The sequence below is a fragment of the Ananas comosus genome, linkage group 12 (assembly GCF_001540865.1).
Source record: "Ananas comosus cultivar F153 linkage group 12, ASM154086v1, whole genome shotgun sequence".
NCBI classification, from domain to species: Eukaryota; Viridiplantae; Streptophyta; class Magnoliopsida; order Poales; family Bromeliaceae; genus Ananas; species Ananas comosus.
In genome coordinates, this window is record NC_033632.1 from 6338269 (window position 1) to 6357780 (window position 19512).

The 19512-nt window shown below is 37.2% G+C and overlaps 1 protein-coding gene and 1 long non-coding RNA gene across 2 annotated transcripts; one reads left to right on the plus strand and one right to left on the minus strand.

The window, feature by feature from the left end:
* On the plus strand, positions 300–3423 carry LOC109718851. Its single transcript, XR_002218531.1, has 4 exons — positions 300–575; positions 680–1336; positions 1916–2015; positions 2374–3423. It is a non-coding gene; the product is annotated as an uncharacterized LOC109718851 (long non-coding RNA).
* Positions 8787–17439, minus strand: LOC109718613 (fruit protein pKIWI502). Its single transcript, XM_020244920.1, has 5 exons — positions 16812–17439; positions 11128–11227; positions 10924–11019; positions 10516–10596; positions 8787–9172 (listed from the first exon to the last, which is right to left on the minus strand). Exons 1-5 carry the CDS (start codon positions 17405–17407, stop codon positions 9110–9112), a joined length of 936 nt encoding a protein of 311 aa, XP_020100509.1. The 5' UTR covers positions 17408–17439; the 3' UTR covers positions 8787–9109.

Genomic DNA, 19512 nt, shown 5'->3' on the forward strand with positions numbered 1-19512 from the left:
CCCTCGGGGCAAGCACAGCCGCGTTCTTCCGTTACGACGCGGGGCGTTGGGGCCCCCCCTCGGCGTCCTCTTTCGCTCCTCTTACCGCCTCTCCGTCGATTTGGGCGCCTCTCCGCCTGTCTGGTCGCCCTGTTGCCGTTCCCGTCCGGACGGATCTCCGCCCTTCTCTCGCCCTGTTTGCTGTTCCCATCCGCGGATTCTCCGCGCTTCTGTCGCCTTTGCCTGTCCCGTCCGACGGATCTCCTGCCCTTTCGTCTGCCCCTGTTTGCCATGGTCCGGGGTCGACGGATCTGGCCGTTCCTCTCGCCCTGTTGCCTTTCCCGTCCGACGGATCTCCGCCTTCTCTCGCCCTGTTGCCTGTCCCATCCGACGGATCTCCGCCTTCTTCGTCCTGTTGCCTGTCCCGTCCGACATCCCGTCCGCCTTCTGCCGTACTCTCCGCCTTCTCTCGCCTTGTTGCCTGTCTCGTCCGACATCCCATCCGCCTTCTCCCGTCTGATAAGCATGGCACTCGCGGGCTCTTCCTCGTTGTCTCTTCTGCTTTACCTCTCTCTAGCTACTATAAATACTAAACGGTTTGACATTTTTTTTTCCCGTCTTTTTCTCTAATCTCCCCTGATTTTTATCCCCTGTTTTTGATCGCTGTTGTTTCGTCGTTCTTGCCTTGTGGTGCGCGCAGGTGCGAAGGGGTGCGGGCAAGCGAGCGGAGAAGGGCGCGTGCGGGAGCGGCGCGCGGGAGCGAGCCGGGGCGCGAGCGTGCGCCCGGAGCGGGTCGGTCGCAGAGGGCAGCAGGTGCAAGCACGGGCGTGCGAGGGCGCGAGCGGGTGCCGGGCGTGGTTCGCTCGCAGGGGGCAGCACGTGCGGGCGCGGCGCAGGCGGGCAGCTCTCCCTCTCCCTCTTCCCCCACCTATCTCCGGAGAAACATCGAGTTAACAAACAACTGAGAGTGATTGTTTTTAGTGTCACCCTTTCCTCATTCTCTGTCTCTTGCACTCCAAGTGTTTGATGAATTGCCTCTGCAGTGGTGAAGTTGCTTTGGTCTGAGCTTATTATCTGGAGGATTATGGCTTTATCTTTCATAGCCGAATCGGTGGCGTCGGCGATCATCAAGGCGTGCCCGGCGGCTAGCGGCATGCAGGAAAATCCTCCTAAATTTGGAGAAATTCAGAAGCTGGGTAATCAAAAACCTCGAAATTACTACGTAAATGGATCGATCAGGGATCAAGCACTTCCTTCGATCTCTTCTCCACATTCGATTGCGGCCTTGATGGGAGCTTCACACGTAGAAGTGTTTGCTTCTATACAGAGAGGTCGCGTCGGAGAAGAATGAGCACGGGTGTGTATTTGATATGTTAGTTAATTGGCGTAGGAAGTGGTGGCATTTGAAATTTTATTTTGTTCACCAAAATTAATGAAGAAAGATGAATGCTTTTTTTTCTAAATATGTTCGGTCGGTCTATATGACTAAGCTGCAGCGTCTGTATGTATATTAACAAAGTAATGATTTGCATGTTGATATCATGAATAAGCTACTATATCTGAAGCTTTCGATCTTTAAATTATCATATTGTGATTATTTGAAACATATTAGTGGATGGAGTAACAAATTAAGATAAGATGATTGCCCCCGCATATTTGGGCTTTCATTGAAAAGGCATGGAAGTCAAAAAAGAACCCATGTTATTCCCACACATATATAAATTTGGGTATAGCATATCAACTATTAATCAATAGTACCATATATACTGCCACAGATATTCCCTAGCATTTAGCAACTATTTCACTCAATCTGTTTGGATCTTTTTGATGCTTCTTAATTTAGGGAAAGCTTGTTGGGTTTTGCTCTAGGGGTTTCGTGCAGTATGCGTTGCTGGTAAAGATGGGGAATTTATATGTGTTTTATTTAATGTTGTAGCAATTGCAGCAATGTGTGAGAGATTGAGAAAGATTTGATGATGGAGAATGCGGATGAAGCAGGGGATGATCAGGGATCAGGTTGGTTTGAAGTGAAAAAGGTATTATTGCTTCTAATTAAATTTGATATTTTTATTTAATTTGATATCTGAGGAGGGTTATGTTTGATATAACAAATCTCTTTCCTACATAATGCCACTTTGCTTCAAATTAGACCTACATTGTTTGCATTATTCATGAGGAATTCTATAATTAAAGAGCAAAACTGAGAAAAAAAAAAAAACCGTGTCATATAAGCAAGTCAAGAATTTCATGACACTTCTTTCTCTTGTCAAGTATCCATTAAATCTAGATGTCGTAGTTCAACTTCTATGTGACAGTGCTAAATGATAAATTGTGACTTAAAGAGCTAACCTATGCATTGCGACGAATGACCTATCATTGTACTTTTTTCTGCAGAAACACAGAAGCAGCTCAAAGCTCTCAATACAAAAGGCTTCTGGGGCAATGTTTTGTCTATTGTTGGTTACTTTGCTTGCACCTGAATGTGATAAGAATTTGAAATTCCCCGAGACTTTTGTCTTCCCTGCTTTCCTCACTTTGGATGGCTTACGTCGTCAGCAACCAGTTGTTCTCATTTGTGCTAAGAATAGTTCCGGCGTGTGCATGGTTTCTAGCTCGGTCAGCACTACTAATCAGGAAGGCTTCGCTGCCAATCTAATAATGCTAGATCACTAGGGGAGTGTGAGCAAAATTTATTTATTTATTTCCATACCTACTCATGTTTGCTGCTCCTCTTCACTTTTCTCTTCTTTGTAAACATTGGTTTCATGTTTTTTTAAGCTATTGGGATTTCCCCAAACTGCATCTTTGGCTTTGATTTGTCAAATATGTGTTTTCACCTTGCTTTTACCTGCATTCGATTTTTTTTTCCCTTTTTGTTTCAACATCCTTTGAAGACTTAGTTATTTTACATCATTGTTTCAAGGTTTTCTACAGATAAAACTCTGTTCTTTTGCTTTTCCTTCAGCCTGATTTTCGAAACAAAAAAATTATATGCCGTGGAATCCGCAAGTCCCTTTTTTGGTTTCTACAGGTTCCCTATGTCTTCCTGCTGGCTGTCGACTCTTTGTTGTTCTTCATAGCTGTGTCCTGTGTAGTTTATAATAATGTTTTGTCCTTTGTGGGGGTACTTTGCTTTCGCCTCTTTTTGTCCCATACTATGATTACCTTCCCTTGAATGTTAGATGACTGCGACAATTGAGCTTTCGCCTGTTGTTGTCCCATACTATGCTGACCTTCCCTTGAATGTGAAATAATTGCGATAATTGAGAGGGGCCCGGGCCTTCTTGGCTGGTGGTTAGAGCACTTTGGATGGCCTGCATCATAGGCAACCGGTGGCTACTTAATTTATTTGAAATTTAAGTTGATACCTTTGTTTTAAATTAAGAAACTTCTATATACTCAATGCATGAGGTGGCTTGGATTTGCCGATGGTAGTTGGTACAACAATGTGCTGATATTTAGTTGTACTGAAAATTGCGATTTCTACCTTTTGGGCAACATAATCCTTGGGCAATCAACTGTGATTTAGTGTTATGATGTTGTTCAAATTTTGATGTACACATGTGATTCTAACCTACTGATTCAAAATTTGCCAATAATTCTCTTATTTGTATTCTTTACGTGATTGGTTGTCTGATTATTTGTGCGAAAGCAGTTTTACAAATGTTTCTTTGTATCCAAATCAGGTATTCGTACCTTTGTTTGGGATTAAATGTAGTAGCTTGGGATAGTCAGTTTTACAGATAATTGGTTGTACTCAAATATGCTATTCTTGTCTTTGTTTGGGATTAAATGTGGTAGCTTTGCATGGACTCGACTGCTTCGATACATTGCTGTTTTACTAATAATACTTTGTTTCCTTTATTTCTTTCTGTTTCTTGCTATTTTCTATCTCTTCTTTGAGGCGATGATGATAAAGAAGAGAAAAACGTGGAAAATGATGGCTTCGAACAAGCGGAAGTTTGGACAGTCTATTCATAGGCAACCACTTCCTATTGTTCTTATACTTGGTCTTTGCACACATGTTCCTCCTACGGTAATGTATTGCTCCTATTACTTTCCTATGCTTATGAGCATTTTTGAGCCTTCCTTTTTAGTTTTTTCGTGAAGACTGCTTAAATTTTTTTTATTTTTTTTCCGAGACATTATGTTAGAATTAANAAATTAAATAAATGATGGATATAATTTTCGTTCTTTTTTTCAATTCTAGGTAATTATTCTAGATAAATAATTGTCATTAAATATTTTTATGATATGGATTATTTAATTAACTGATTTTTTATTTTTTTTCCCTATATAAGAAGCCTTTGTTGCCATGACCAATGATATCAGTTAGCTCTTAAATTTGAACATAAAAAACAAAAGAGGAGAAGATACTAAGAGTACTTTGGCGATTGGAGGTGGAAAAAATTTGCTACGGGTATTTTCGTCTTGGATTGATCTCTTCCTACAAATACTGAAGAGTAAGTTTATTCTCATCTGTAATTATTTTTACCATCTGCTTTATTCTTTTATTTTTAAATTTTACTATTATTTTTTCATATTTTTTATAAAATTAAAAATTAATTTGTTGCATATCTTTGTTGATTTTGATGAGAATTATCAATATAGTTGTAAAAGTGAAGTGCAGTAAATTATAATTTCTATTTGAGTTCATTATATTATAAATAACAAAAAAATAACCTAATATCTGTCTATTTTTTCTAAAGTCTTTTTAATAAAAATTGAAAAATTTAAGTAGACTTCAAAACTTATATGTTACAAATTTTCACTTAATTTCTGATCGTTGAATAAACTCCTATTAGAATCTACCAATTTTTAAAATTCTATATAACTTTTGCCGCAAGGTTTTAAAAAAAGAAAATAAAATACTACATATTTTTTATTTTATAATGTACTCAATCCTGTGAATATTCAAAAAACTAGTGATGTGACCATTCAGTTGGCAGCAATTAGAGAAAAAGAAGTTCAAAATTTTTTTGTGTTATAGAACATTTTCTATGTAGGAATACACATAATATATATCGTCCTCATGTTATATTATAATTATTATGTATTTTTTTTTTATTTGAAAGAATAATTTAAAAATATACTCATATATTTCTGAAATTGAATTGGTTTTCTTCAATGAATTCTGATTCTATAATTTTCTCAATTTCATTTAGAGGATGTTCAAGAAATTGCTCAAAATTTGAAAGACTCTCTTTAAGAAAATAAAGATGTTCCTAATGTGGATCTTAGCAAGTCAACGATTTCTTTTCTTCACAAACGAAAAGTGTTCATTGATGACGAAGATGAATAATATTTTATATGCTTATTTTTGTAATAAGATTTAAAGAGAATTCCATAATTTGGTGAAACTCTTATATATTTAATTATTGGAAAGTTGCTTTACCATGCGATGTTCAACTCTTTTAGTTTAATTTGATAATTAAATATACCTTTTTAATTAAAATTTGTAAAATATAAAAATATGCACTTATAATAATAAATTATGTCTTTCTTTTAATCATTTTTACTTATTATCTTCTTAACTATTTTTTTTCTTTAATTTTTTTTATTTGAATTTTGGAACTTATAAGGTTATAATTCTTATCAAGTTTCTTAGCACATGCAGTACACGTATTTAGACTAATTTAACATATATAGAAAAAAATACAATACTGTTGCTTTAGAAAAATAAAAGATTTATTAGATTTTTTTTTTTTCATTTGTTCTCCGAGGCCTGGATGCCTTATTTTGTAGACGAGTTCATAACCTAAATGAATGAAGCGGTAGCATGCTACCTTTTCTCAAAAAAAAGAGAGATTTTTTTTAATAATTCCTACTGTTGAAGAAAAAGTCATTTTCAATTTAAGGCCAATTTATATAAAATAAAAAATTTATTAGTTTTGAGTTTTACCAAAAGTATGCCACATTTTTAGATTTTGCAGACTCGGACCGAATTTTTGGAAAAGTAACCAAAATATTCTTATTCCCTTTTCTCTCTCCTTATTTTTTCTCTCGTTTTTTTTTCTCTTTCTCTCCGAAGAGGGTGGCGGAGGCGGCCCGCCTCGTTTTTGTCCCGCGTGCCCTTGTCCTCACCCGCACCCTCCCTCCACTTTCCCCACTCTACCTTCCTCGCCTCCAACCCCGCTGCGACTTTTTCTCTTCGACCGTCCTCCACCGCTTCCTCGACCCTCCATGATGGTAGCGAAGACAGTGCCGTATCCCCTTCCTCCATCTTTGCTAGCGCATGCACCAACGCCGACGTCGGAGAAGGACTCAAAGAGAGTGCATGCGAGAGCAGAGTCGAGAAAGAAAATGCAGAAAATAAAAAATAAAAAGAATAAAAAATAAAATATAAAGAAAAATACTTTTTAATAAGAAAAAAAAAGAAACTAAAGAGAAAAAAAAGAAGATGATGAAGTTGCACTATTTTAGAAAAAACTTGCACTCTTTTAGAAAAAAAATTATATTTTTTTGGATAAAAGTTGCACTATTTGAACGAAAGTTACACTCTTTAGACAAAAATTACACTATTTCTCCTCCTCATCCTCCTCCTTCTTCTTCTCATTCCTCTTCGTTTTCGTGTGTTTCTTCTGTGCCCATCTCTTCTTCACCCTCCACTTCCGCCTTGCCTCTGCCCCGCGCACCCTCGCCCGTGCCCACGCACCTCCTGCCTTCTCGCCTCCAACCCCGCCAAGGTCGCGCCACGACCCTCTTTTTTTTTCTTTCCGACCCTCCATCGTCGGAGAGGAAAAAAAAAGGGTCGGAGAGAGATAGGCGGAGGATTTCCCGACGGAAGTGGAGGGCAAAGAAGATATGGGCGCAGAATAAACAAATGAAAACGAAGGGGAAGGAGAAAAAAGAGAAAAAGGAGGAGAAGAAACAGTGTAATTTTTGCCCAAATAGTGCAACTTTCATCCAAAAAAGATGAATTTTTCTCTCAAATAGTGTAAGTTTCTTCTAAAACAGTGCAAAATTCTCTTGAAATAGTGCAACGTTCCCTTAAAACAGTGCAACTTTATCATTTTCTTCTTTTCCTTCTGATTTTTTCATTTTTCTTGTAGAAAAAAGTATTTTTCTTTATATTTTATATTTTATTCTTTTTTTTTTTATTTTCTACATTTTTTTTCTCGACTCAGCTCTCATCCGCACTCGCTCCGAGTTCTCTTTCTCCAGCGCCGGCGAAGGCGAAGGAAGAGGATGCAGTGCTGTCCTTACTACTGTCGTGGAGGATCGCTAAGGCGNAAAAAAGTATTTTTCTTTATATTTTATATTTTATTCTTTTTTTTTTTATTTTCTACATTTTTTTTCTCGACTCAGCTCTCATCCGCACTCGCTCCGAGTTCTCTTTCTCCAGCGCCGGCGAAGGCGAGAGAGGCGTCGTCGTCAGAGACGGTGGAGAAGGGTCGGAGAGGAAAAAAAAAGGTTCGCAGCGCGGCCTCGGCGGGGTCGAAGGCGAGGAAGGCGGAGGGAGGGATGGTAGGCGGGCGTGGACGAGGGTGCAAGGGACAAAGGCAAGGCGGGCCGCCTCTGCCTCCGTCGTCCTATTCGAAGATAAAGAAAAAAAAAAACAAGAGAAAAAAAAAAGAAAGAGAAAAGGGAATAAAGGATATTTTTTTCAGTTTTCTGAAAATCCGGCCCGAATATACAAAATCCAAAAAGATGGCCTACTTTTGCAAAAGCTCAAAACTAATAATTTTTTAATGCAAATTGGCCTAAATCTAAAATTATTTACAAGTTTAAAAACAGGCCCAAAAGCAAATAGAAATAAAATCATCATTTTGAGGTAATCACAACATCCCACTAATAAAAAAAAATAAATATCTGAAATGCAATTTTCAAATAAACGCAATCAAGCAAGAAATCATAGATAAGTCACTTCTAACTATATACAGCTAACTTGTAAAAGACATAACTGTTACATTTCCAACTACATATAACAATTACCAAACCAATAGCTCCCCAACAACAACTCTTTGCGGAGCCTCTAATCTGCACCAATGTGTCAGTTTGCTCCATCCAAGAATTTGTTGAATGCTTTTTAATAATAAAATTCAAAAAAAAAAATTTAAGAGATAAACTAATACATAGCAGAGAATCGGAAGTTTCTTAACAATGCTTATTAAATAATACAAAACAACATTTATTCTTTAAAAACTTAAACTAGTAGAGAATGATATTTTTATATTTTAATATTTAATACTCCCCCTCGCGTCTGGGCTCGAGACTTTTTGTAGGCCCATGAGACCATGACGTGAATTTGAATTAAATGCAAAAAAATTAATAACGCTAGAAGCCTGACGTGACTTAAATTCAAGATCTTTTACTCTGATACCATGTTAAGCAATCGTTATACTCTAAAAGCTTAAACTTTTAGAATGCAACAGTTAGTTAATCGTGCTTCGTTGGAAAGCACCCCACCGAAATTTTTTGTCCTAATTGCCAAGGAGAGTCTACACATATCAGATTAGCATGGAAACCAGTGTAACAAACTGCAGGGTGAATTCACAGTTTGATTACATTTCATTCCCAAAAACTGATTTAAAGCACAAATATAATGCATTTCAATTCATTGAAGTACAAATCAAATTAATTTTACCTGGACTTGGTACCAAAGGAGAAAATTCACACAGCTTATGTAATCGATTTCTACTTGCTTTTCACACATTAAATATATTTGTAACCAAATATGACTATGGCAAATATTCTGTGGTTATGATATTAAAAGAAGAAGGAAATTTCCAGAAATAATAATACAAAACCTTATCATTTATTAAACATACAAATATACAGCACAAGCCACAATTATACCAATGACATCTCAGTCAAAGTGATGCTCTCAACTTGGATTATTAGATATAAAAAGAAAAAAGAAATCCAACATACAATCTCAGCTGCGCATATCTTGATTCTTTTTTAATTGGTTTACTAAACAAATATACTCCAACATACAACTCCAGCTGGAGATATATGGCTAATGCATCGGAAAAAACAATGCCAATTTCAATAAATATCTCTTATTCTATTTCAAGCTTGTTAGAATATCGTGTTGCTTGACAACAAAAAGAATAAGATGTCAGGGTGTTTGATAAAAAATGATACAACAAAAATAGTAAGTAGCTAAGTGCATAGCATCCCACAGCTAGAAGTTCTTCAATATTCTATCTTTGGGTACACCATCAGCTACAAGCACCGATGTAATCTCCTGCAATTTGGAAAGTGGAGATCAACATCATAATCAGTAGTCCTTCTAAGCACTTAGGTATTGCTGGGATTGTTAAACACGGTATTATAAATAATTAGAGAATTGGCACTAATACGCTAAACACAAAATGATTATTTCAAACAAACACCAACCACTTAGTTTCAAGCAGAGATTCGCGCAGATAATATAGAGAGAAACAAAAATGCTTGACCTAGTCTATTGTTTAAACTTTCAAGAACCTCCTGAATATTCAAAACATCTCCTGCTTTTGGTGTTCTTCTGTATACACCCATCTTTAATTTTAAACTTCCCTAATTGGGTTGCTAGGATAAGATGTGGGTCCATATATCATCCTGGATGTGGTTTTGGAAATTTCTTTTACGATAGGTAATTACATAAAACCAGCAATGATCTTGAAGGAGGTAAGTAACAATAGCATAAATTATTTGAAACTCTCCACAATAATCAGCGGCAAATACATTGTGGTTTCTATCAGAGTAAACGAGACACGAGTACATGATGGATCCAACTTCCAGACTATTAGCCCAGGATAGATAACTAGATATTGATCATAGCTTAATAAGATAGTAAATTGCCTGATTAGACCTGGAGGTGATATGCCATAGATCATACTGATACAGATTTATAACAAGAAAGGAAACAGAGAGAATTGTTTTGATTTTAAATCCCTAGTTTTTCTTTCTGCTGACATCTAAACAGGCTTTTATTATAAAATTTTGGATCTGATTACAGAACTCAGGACCTAGAGGTGAACTCGACTAGAACTTTTATTTAGGTCATATTAAGATTTTTTTTGTAAGTAATTGTGGAGGAGTAATCACTTTAGCGTACAACATTTGACAAGCACATTCCTCACCAGCCATCAGTTCTGTCTTCAGAACTTCAGTATTAAGTTTTTATCAAAAGAAAAGCCTAATAATGACGCAATGTGACACTCCTTTAGATGATAGATTAAAGGAAGTACTTAACTACAAAATGGAATAAACGTCAAAGACTACATTGTTACAATTTAAATATTGAGGATGAAACTGCAATGCTGGGCTATCTCTGGAACCAAATTTGTCACTTATCTTACAAATACAAATGTCGAAAACAAATATAAACTATAAGAAAACAAATATAAACTATAAGAAGAATCATTGATGACTTCAGATCAATATCATAATATCAGTACAACAATTGATATTAGTAAAGGAAATAACCAGTGAAAGCTTTAAGGGACATACCAAACATCAAAAGTAACCAAGACAGAAAACATTGCAGAATAGAATAGTTCAGTAACATTAGTAATAAATAAGAATTAAGAATAAACATTTGCACACCTCTGTCATTTGCTTGTGGCCACAGAGCACAGCTCCTGTTGAAGAAGGATCTACAATTTTTTCGGCTCTTGAAAATGCATTCTGAAAATGATTCAAAAAATTCTTATAAACAAAGGAAGCCAACTCTCAAGGACAATCTAAAACTGAAAGATGTGGTCTCTGTTGGGCCTAAGCCGAAGCTTCCACAGAAGTGCTGTTGGCTGAAGCTGTTTAAAAAGGCACCAAAAACTTATAAATCGCATGCCCCAAAAATTGGTTTCCAAGGCTTCTGCTTTTGGGCTAATAAGCTCATTTCAGCTTCCCGCCACAACAAAAGCTCCAAACTTCTTCGTTTGCCGAACACCTCACTGCTGCTTTCTAAATAGAGAAGCTATATAAAATCCAGGCCAAAGATACACAAAATTTTACCTGCACATAGCCTTGTTTGCCTTTCCATCTATTGTCTGGTCTTGACAAAACAGGTAAAATTCTAACACCAGTGGACTCCCAATCCTTGAACTTGTCCTAAGGAAATAGTGGAACAAAAAATGGCTTTTAGAGTTTAGACTAATACAATACCCTCAACATTAAGATAACAAGAGTAAACTATTTAAGTAAATGTCCTTCTCGAACCTGATATGCCATTCTATCAAGGTTTCTAGCTCCGTAATAAAGCCTCACGTCAGCTCTTTTATTTGCATTAAATCCTGACTCGATGAGTGAGCGGATTGGGCTGCGATGACGTTATCACAAATAAGTAAAATGGAAGAGGTTATAATAAAAAAACTAGTACCAAGTCATTATCAATATACTAGTGAAGGCCCGCGCTTCGCGGCGGGACATTTATATAATTTTTAAAATATTTAAATACTTTTTTTTAATTTTTTAATTTTTAAATCTAATTTTAAAATTTAAACTTCAAAAATGAAGAGAGTAAAATTTAAAAAAATGTTTAAATAGAGAGAAATAAAAAAAATTAAAATCTGAAACACCCAATTAAAATTAAAATAAACGCTGTATGCTAACTATTAAATTTAAAATCTAAATATAAAAATATAAAATCTGTAAATTTAAATTTTAAAATCTCTCTCTCTTTCTCCCTCTGGCTCTCTCTCTCTCTCTTTCTCCCTCATCGCTCCCCTCTCCCTCTTCTTCTCTTCCCTATCTCACTCAAGTCCGTCTCCCCCACCCCCCCCACCCGCTTTGCCGCCTAACCAGCCCCGGCGTTGTGCCCCTCAGCGCCGCGCTCCGCCCTGTTGCCACGCACGCTGCCGCCGGGCCACGCTGCAGGGAGGCCATCGGCCCGCGCCGGAGTCAGCGGCGGGAGCCGCCCTGCGCGCGACGGCGCACGCAGCCCCCCTCGCGCCTGAGGGCAGAGGGGGAGAGGGGAGGGAGGAGAGAGAGTGGGTGGAGGGAGGACGAGGGGATCGAGAGAGACGGGTGGGGGGGAGGGGGGAGAGGGAGGACAGGAAGAGAGCGGAGGGGGCGAGAAGAAAAGACGGTCTATGGGAAGAAAGAGAGGGGCGGGCCCAAGCACCGCGGTGCGTGAGTCGGTGCAGGGCGCGGGCGCGGGCACCCGACGCGGTGAGGGTCCGGCACGTGAGAGAGAGAGGAGGGGAGGGTGGGAGAGAGCTGGGAGAGAGGAGACGAGAGCCGCCGTGCCGCGGGGGGCGCGTGGTCGGGTACCCGGCACCCCCGGTCCCTCTCTCTCTCTATCTCTCTCTCGCTCTCCCGCGCGACCCTCGCGCGGAAGGCGCGCGGGCGCGGGCGCGGGCCCCTTGGGACCCCTCTTGTCCCCCCTCTCTCTCTCTCCCTCTCTCTCTCTGTCTGCTCTCTCTCTATCTCTCTCTCTCTCTGCTCTCTCTCCCTCCCTCTCTCTCTGTTCTCTCTCTCTCCCTCTCTCTCTCTCTCTCTCGCGCGAGGCTCCCGCAAAACGCGGGGAGCTCGCCGTACAAACTCTCGATTATATAGTTATATAGATTGTTTGCTAAAGATTTTTTCACTAAACAAAAAAAGGATGCTTACTTTTCTAGCAGGAAACTATGAATACGACAGTCTTCATCCAACAAAAAATTATCATTAAAGTACAAAAAGAGGAACTTCATTTCCATTTTGAATAGAAATTACAGGAGAAAAAGTGAAAAAAAAAAAGGTAAGAAAAAAAAAATTAAACCAAAAAATAAGAATAATGCAATAATATCATTATACAGGCAGTGCAGAGTAAAATTTTATGAAATGGGAGTGTTGAATCATCATAATTAAGGCCTGGAATCATAAACTGGATAATCACCATGATCAAATGTATCTTATATTTAAGAAGAAAGCGAGAATCACGAACGTTCCAGATAATTAAGCTAAGGATGTTATTAACTATAATCAAGCCAGCAGAATTCAAAATTGAATTATTACACCAGCTGAAAGGGTCCATGCTGCTCAGCAGAGCAATTATTTTTGAAGAGGCATTGACTATGAATGTGACCTCTAGGAAGGCCTTCCTACTTCTATGTGGCATCCTTATAATACTTCTTAGGGCCACAAAACACCTTTCTTCCTCCCTCAGCATGCTCTACCTAGCAAGTGACATTCGACACCTTATTACCTGGTTAACAACAATTTGTGACTTCTACATTTTTTTGTGCTATAATGAAAGATCCAGCAGATCTGTACTCTTCGCCCATGCCTGGCTTGGTATTGGAAGAAGATTTATTGCCTCAAGGTAAATGATGTAATAAGATTTCTGTAATGGAAAGATATAAAAGCAACATACGTTACCTGCATTTTCCACCTCCAAATTTTAGCTTTATTAGTTTCATTGCATTCATTACCAATTGATTCCAGTTGTCCAATTTGAAATTGCTTCTACTAGCTACAGCAGGAAGTTTGTAGAAGGATTATAATGAAAAGCTATTACTGCAAAAAAAAATTAAGCTACAGTAAAACAGTACTTTTGCAGAACTCCAGCCAGATTAAACAATCCATAATTTCCTGATTCAAATTTTCATCAGGAAAATTAAATAAAAATAGTCTATCAAGTAAAATTTTTAAGTAGAAAAAATTAAATTAAAAAATAGTCTATCAGTTAAAATTCTTAACCCCTGCCACCCCCTACAAAAGAAAAAAAAACAAAATAGGATCCTAGTAACGCCTGTTCTAAGAAGTGACGGTCTCTCTTCCAATTTTCTGCCTTTAATAACCTAGTTCTTCTCTTTATTTTTTTGAGTAAATAAATGTATTTAAGACCAAATTTATTCATTTGCTTAACCATTAATGTTTCTAATTCACAAAAAAAATATACACTCTCTCTCCAATTCTATCAATCATGCCAAACAAGAAAAATGAACCAGGTGACATGACAATATTTTTTTTGGTGCACTCATATGAACAACAATGAACCTTAACCATTTTCAATAGTCATGACTCATGATAATATGTCATGGTAAAATGGACAAAATCAAGCCTACATATACTCAAATGAACAAAACTTGATTCTAGTCATTCATGTCGAATCCTTTTGACCCTATCCAAACTACTTACTAAAATGGGAGAAAGGTCAAATTATTTATAGTGTAGGACAATATTTGCTTGATCATTAATTATTGACCTTGAGCATTAGGTCAGGTTTCATAGGATAAAATAATTAAGACATTTGTCTGTCATAGAAAAATAAAGATCAGTGAAAAAGAAAAATCAAGATCAGTGTAATACATGTATGCTGATAAAGAATCATGTTTTGCCTTAAATTTCTCTTATTAGGAATCTGTTTTCATACACTTCCTTTCAAATGGAATGCTAGTTTGATTACCGCAATAGGCACTATAGTAAAACCCTATGTCAAAGGTTAAAGTTACAATTGCCCACTAGCACTAATAACTCGCTGGGCCCAAACAATCGGCCCAAAATACATAAACCCAATTATTACTTCTAAGGATACCCTCCAGATATATCCATGCTATACAAGTTTCCTATACAATGTGGAACTAAACTTGGATTGTCACAGACTCCCCCTATTTTTAAGCCCTGACGTTTTCGTCAGGCTCGAATCACACTTCCAACTAGCCAACCTCCTCTGATATCAAATATAAAGGCTCAACCCACTAGCACTAATAATTCATTGGACCCAAACCACAAACCCAAAATACTTAAACCCAATTATTATTATTAAGGTTCCTAGTCCTCCATTTATACCCTAACATTCTCGTCAGGTTCTATTCCTAGCTCAAGATCACCAGACGATTTGAGATTCATCTCACACTTTCGGCTAGCAAACTGACTTTCATACTAATTGTAACGACCAGGCCCACTAGTATTAATAACTCGCTGGGCTACATACCACCAGTTCAAAATGCTTAAACCCAGTTATCAGTTCTAGTATGCTCGTCGCATATAAGCTCCTCACGCTCTTTCACATTATCCGATGTGGGACTATTGGAGTGTCACAATAAGAAAAAAAAAATCAAGATCAGTATAATACATGTTTTCTGATAAAGAATCATGTTTTGCCTTAAATTTCTTTTATTAGGATCGGTTTTCATACACTTTCTTTCAAATGGAATGCAAGTATGATTTCCACATTGGGCACTACAGTAAAACCCTGTGTCAAAAGTTAAAGTTACAATTACTAGTCTTTATTAGTAACAAACCTATGAAGAATCCAAAATTCCATTCCTGTACTAATCCTATTATATTCTTTATAAAAGTTGTTCCTATCCTACAACAATCCAATCTAGGACACCATTCGAATTTAGAGAAGTGTCAGAATATTGAAATGGATTGTGTGGTTTATCTAACAGGGCATATCTACTGTAACTTGTTTTGTCATATAAAGACAAAACATGAACCATCATATCTAATGTAACTAGTTTCTTATCGAATAAAAGCTTCAATTACATGGTAAGTTATGAAATCTTCATGTAACCACATTAAGGTCTCCAGCTACTCTAATGACACCATATATGATCTTGTGTTCACAATTTTAGATGCAATCAAACTGAAGGGAAGTCAGTATGAATAGCACCAATAAAATCTACTAAAAATCTCCTTTCTCAGTTCCCTTTATCAAGTTTTAAACATCACTAGGGGAAAAATCAGATTATCTTGCTGCAAGATATACAGCGCCAAAATATAAATGGGAAAATTGAGCTCATCAATCTGATAAACAAACTAGTTTCAGATCCCAGAAAGTAAAGGATGCAACTCCATTTACTAAGGAACAAATAATCAAAGAAAGTTCAACAACGATCTAATTTCTACAAATGACTGCTCATCAATGATTGTAACAACAAAAGACGAAGACAAGGAAGAAAATCCCAGACCTAAGTTTGGTACTCCCTTCTACTCATGATTACCAATCACATGCCTTTATTGAAAATTTCCGAGTTTTGTTGCTGAAGAAAGCTACAGAGAAAAAAATTCAGAACAAACTGCATCTCCTATCTTTAACAACTACATCTCCTATCTTTATACCTATCTTAAAATTAGTTAAGCATCAACTCTTTCAGAAAACAATCAATTCAACTCACTAGAACAGAAATGAGGAATTTCCACAATACTACTCTGCTGACTGCTGATCAATAATGTAATCAACAAAAGGGATAAGAAGAAGAAGAAGAAGAAGAAGAAGAAGAAGAAGAAGAAGAAGAAGAAAATCTTGCCCCTAAAATTTCTACTAATTGCTACTAAAGAATGCCTCGGGTTCACAAAATCAATGAACCACCACAGTCGAGCTACAGAACAAATGATTCAGAACAAACTATTATAGCTCCAATCTTTGATCCTAACCTACAATTAATTAAGCATCAAATATTCCATCATGCCTTTAGAAAATTTGGTGTTCCCTCCTACTCATGATTGTAACTTGAATGCCTTCAGATAACATTTAAAGAGCTAATGCCGAATAACAAATTCAGAACATACTAAATCTTCAATCTTCATTCCAAAACTAAAATTACTTAACCATCAACTCTTTCATCCCACAATCATTTCAACTAAATTCAATAGAAAGGGTAATTTTCCATATATTATATTTTCTCATTAGAAAAGTAATAAAAAAACGAAACAAAAAATAATCAAGAAGAAAAAAAGAATCTTGCCTCGTGCCCCTAAAGTTTCTACTTTTTTCTTGAAAGGAAAAAAAAAAATAATAAAGCGTTTAGCTAATATATCAATCGACCAACGCAAATCGATATATAGAGCAAAAGATTAAGAACAAACTACTATAGCTCTCATCTCTAACCCGAATAACCTACAATTAGTTAAGCATCAACTATTCCTCCATGCGCGTCTAACATATTAGAATAATAAAGGACACGAATTCGGACCTGATCCCCGATCCGGTGGCGAAGATGAGGACGGTAGGGAAAGCGTGAGGCGGCGAGATCCGCTCGATCGCGAACCCCCTCCCCATCACCGCGCTAACCTCGACGACGTCCCCGTCGCGTAGACCGCACAGGAGCTCGGCGGTCGATCCGGGGACGCGCTTGACGAGGAACTCGAAGCGGAGGGTCCCGGCGGAGGAGGGGATCATCGGGGGAGGGGAGGCGATGGCGAGGAAGGTGGGCTTGGCCTCGGCGGCGGCGGAGGCGGCGGAGGGGAGGCGGAGCTGGAGGTACTGGCCGGGGGCGGTGTGGGCGGCGGCTAGGTCGGGGGCGTCGGAGAGGTCGAGGGCGACGTGGAAGAGGGAGGCGTCGGCGGAGGCGGGGGCGACGAGGGCGAGGGGCGCCGGGGTCCAGAGGGATGCGGCGGCGTCGTGGTGGCGCACGGCGGAGGCGACGGCGGAGAGGTGGCGGCGGAGGCGGCGGAGGGGGAGGGGACGGGGCATGTGGGGGAAAGGGAGGAGGAGAGAGGAGGAGGAGGAGGAGGAGGAGGAGAGGGAGAGCGTTGGGGGCGAGAGGAGGTGGAGCGTAGTGGCCGCCATGGGCGTGGGTCACGTGGGTTTCTTTTTGTAGGAGAAGANTTTTTTTTTCGGAAAACTTCGAATACCACCTTATGGTTTCACAGTTTCTCACTTTAGTATCTTATGGTTTAAAGTGTATCAATTTAGTAGTATTTTGTAGTTTAATTTTTATCTTTTTAGTATCGATTTTACTAATTTTTTCGTTAAATTAGTGACAAAGTTACATTAAAGAGTACTAAAGTGAATATTCGATAAACCTAAGTAGGATATCTAAAGTTTTTTTGTATATAATTTAACGAAATATTAACGAAAAAGCTGATAAAAAGATAAAAATAAAACCACAGAACACTAATTTGATACACTTTAAACCACAAGGTACTAAAGTGAAAGAATGTGAAACCATAGGGGTGGTATTTGAAGTTTACCCTTTTTTTTTGTTATTGTTTTTGTTTTTTTTAAGCAACACTATTAGGTTTTTTTTTTTAGAAAGAGAGTGAAAATTTATTTAAATAAAATGAGTCAATACATAATTGAAAAAGTTCTCCAAAGATAATCACATAGTACATTTTTTGCTAGACATATTCCAATTGGGTAGTTGATCAGCTTGCATAATATTCTCGGAGAAGCGAGAATTCCATCCAAAAGAGTAGATGTGACATTCGTCGACGAAGGATTGAAGCGTTTTGAGCTTCATTCTAGCGTCGCAAGTGAACGATTCAGATTGTTCACATCTGAAGTGGATAGCTTTAATAATTAATAATGAGTCCGAAAATATTCAAATTCGTTCTCTTAGGAAGGTATCCAACTATCCAAGAAAAATTTAGCTGCTTTCAATACTACTTCAATTTCAATTGATCATGAATATTTTCAGCAAAATTTGAAACGTACAGGCAAACACCTTGCTGATTAGTAACGAGTACACTAATTCCACCCGAATCTTCCCCTTTCCAAAAATTAGAGTGTACATTTTAAACTCTATCTAAAAATCATTAATTCTTTGTTTATTATATCAATTTTTTATTTTTACTAAAAATTATTTGAATTTTATACATTTTAAGATAAAGAACATAAGATTTACACTTCTTTTGGAGTGTGTAAGTAGAATTTTTATCGTTTTTAGGTGCTTTTTTTTCTTCTGATTTTTCAAACATTTGGGACATGAGAGGAAGATCACAAACTGAGATTTTTCTTTCATCACATATATATCTATAAATTGTATAAAAATTATATATATTATAGGCTATTTAATTTGACTATATAATCTTTTAAAATTTGAATTTTCGTATCCAATCTTTCAATTATTTGATTTACATAATTTAAAGGTTCTGCGAATGCAAAATTTTATTAATTACATATTTTAATAAATTTATAGTTATATAAATTATATAAAATATACTAGCTAAACACATAAAAATAAACAATACATTTAAATTTTAAAGTTAAAAAATCACTAATCAGCTTAAATCAAATAAATTAAAGGGGAAACTTCAAAAACCCCCCCTGTGGTTTCGTGCATTCTCACTTTGCTACCCTGTGGTTTAAAACGTATCAATTTGCCCCCCTGTGGTTTCATTTTTATCTTTTTGTTATCAATTTTATTATTATTTTTTTTTAAAATCAGTGACAAAGTTAAAATTAAAGGATACTAAAGTGACTATTCGATAAATATAGATGGTTATCTGAAGTTTTTTGTATATAATTTAACGAAATATTAACGAACAAGCTTCCGAAAAGATAAAAATGAAACCACAGGGGGGTAAATTGATACGTTTTAAACCACAGGGTAGCAAAGTGAGAATGCACGAAACCACAGGGGGTTTTTTTGAAGTTTTCCCTAAATTAAAATGTGAGGTGGTAAAGCCAAAATTTTTAAGGGTTAGATAGTCAATCCAAATGGGTGATAATTGAAATAAGTTTTATACATTTATACATAAAAATAATAGTAGTTAGTTATAGACTTTCATATTATACATGAGCACAATAACATAAGTTTTTTAAAAATTTATTAATTAAAGAGTTATTTTTTGGATAATTTGCATAAAAAATTTATTATTTTTGAGTTTTTGCAAAAGTAGACCGTCATTTTAAATTTTGCAGATTCGGACCGAATTTTTAGAAAACTGACC

Excerpts from the sequence above, each read along its gene's own strand:
- LOC109718613 (XM_020244920.1), bottom strand. The coding sequence starts at position 17,407 with ATGGCGGCCACTACGCTCCACCTCCTCTCGCCCCCAACGCTCTCCCTC. Across the intron at positions 11,228-16,811 it reads GCCACCGGATCGGGGATCAG|CCCAATCCGCTCACTCATCG; the intron begins GTCCGAATTCGT and ends ACGTCATCGCAG. Across the intron at positions 10,597-10,923 it reads GCAAACAAGGCTATGTGCAG|AATGCATTTTCAAGAGCCGA; the intron begins GTAAAATTTTGT and ends AATCATTTTCAG.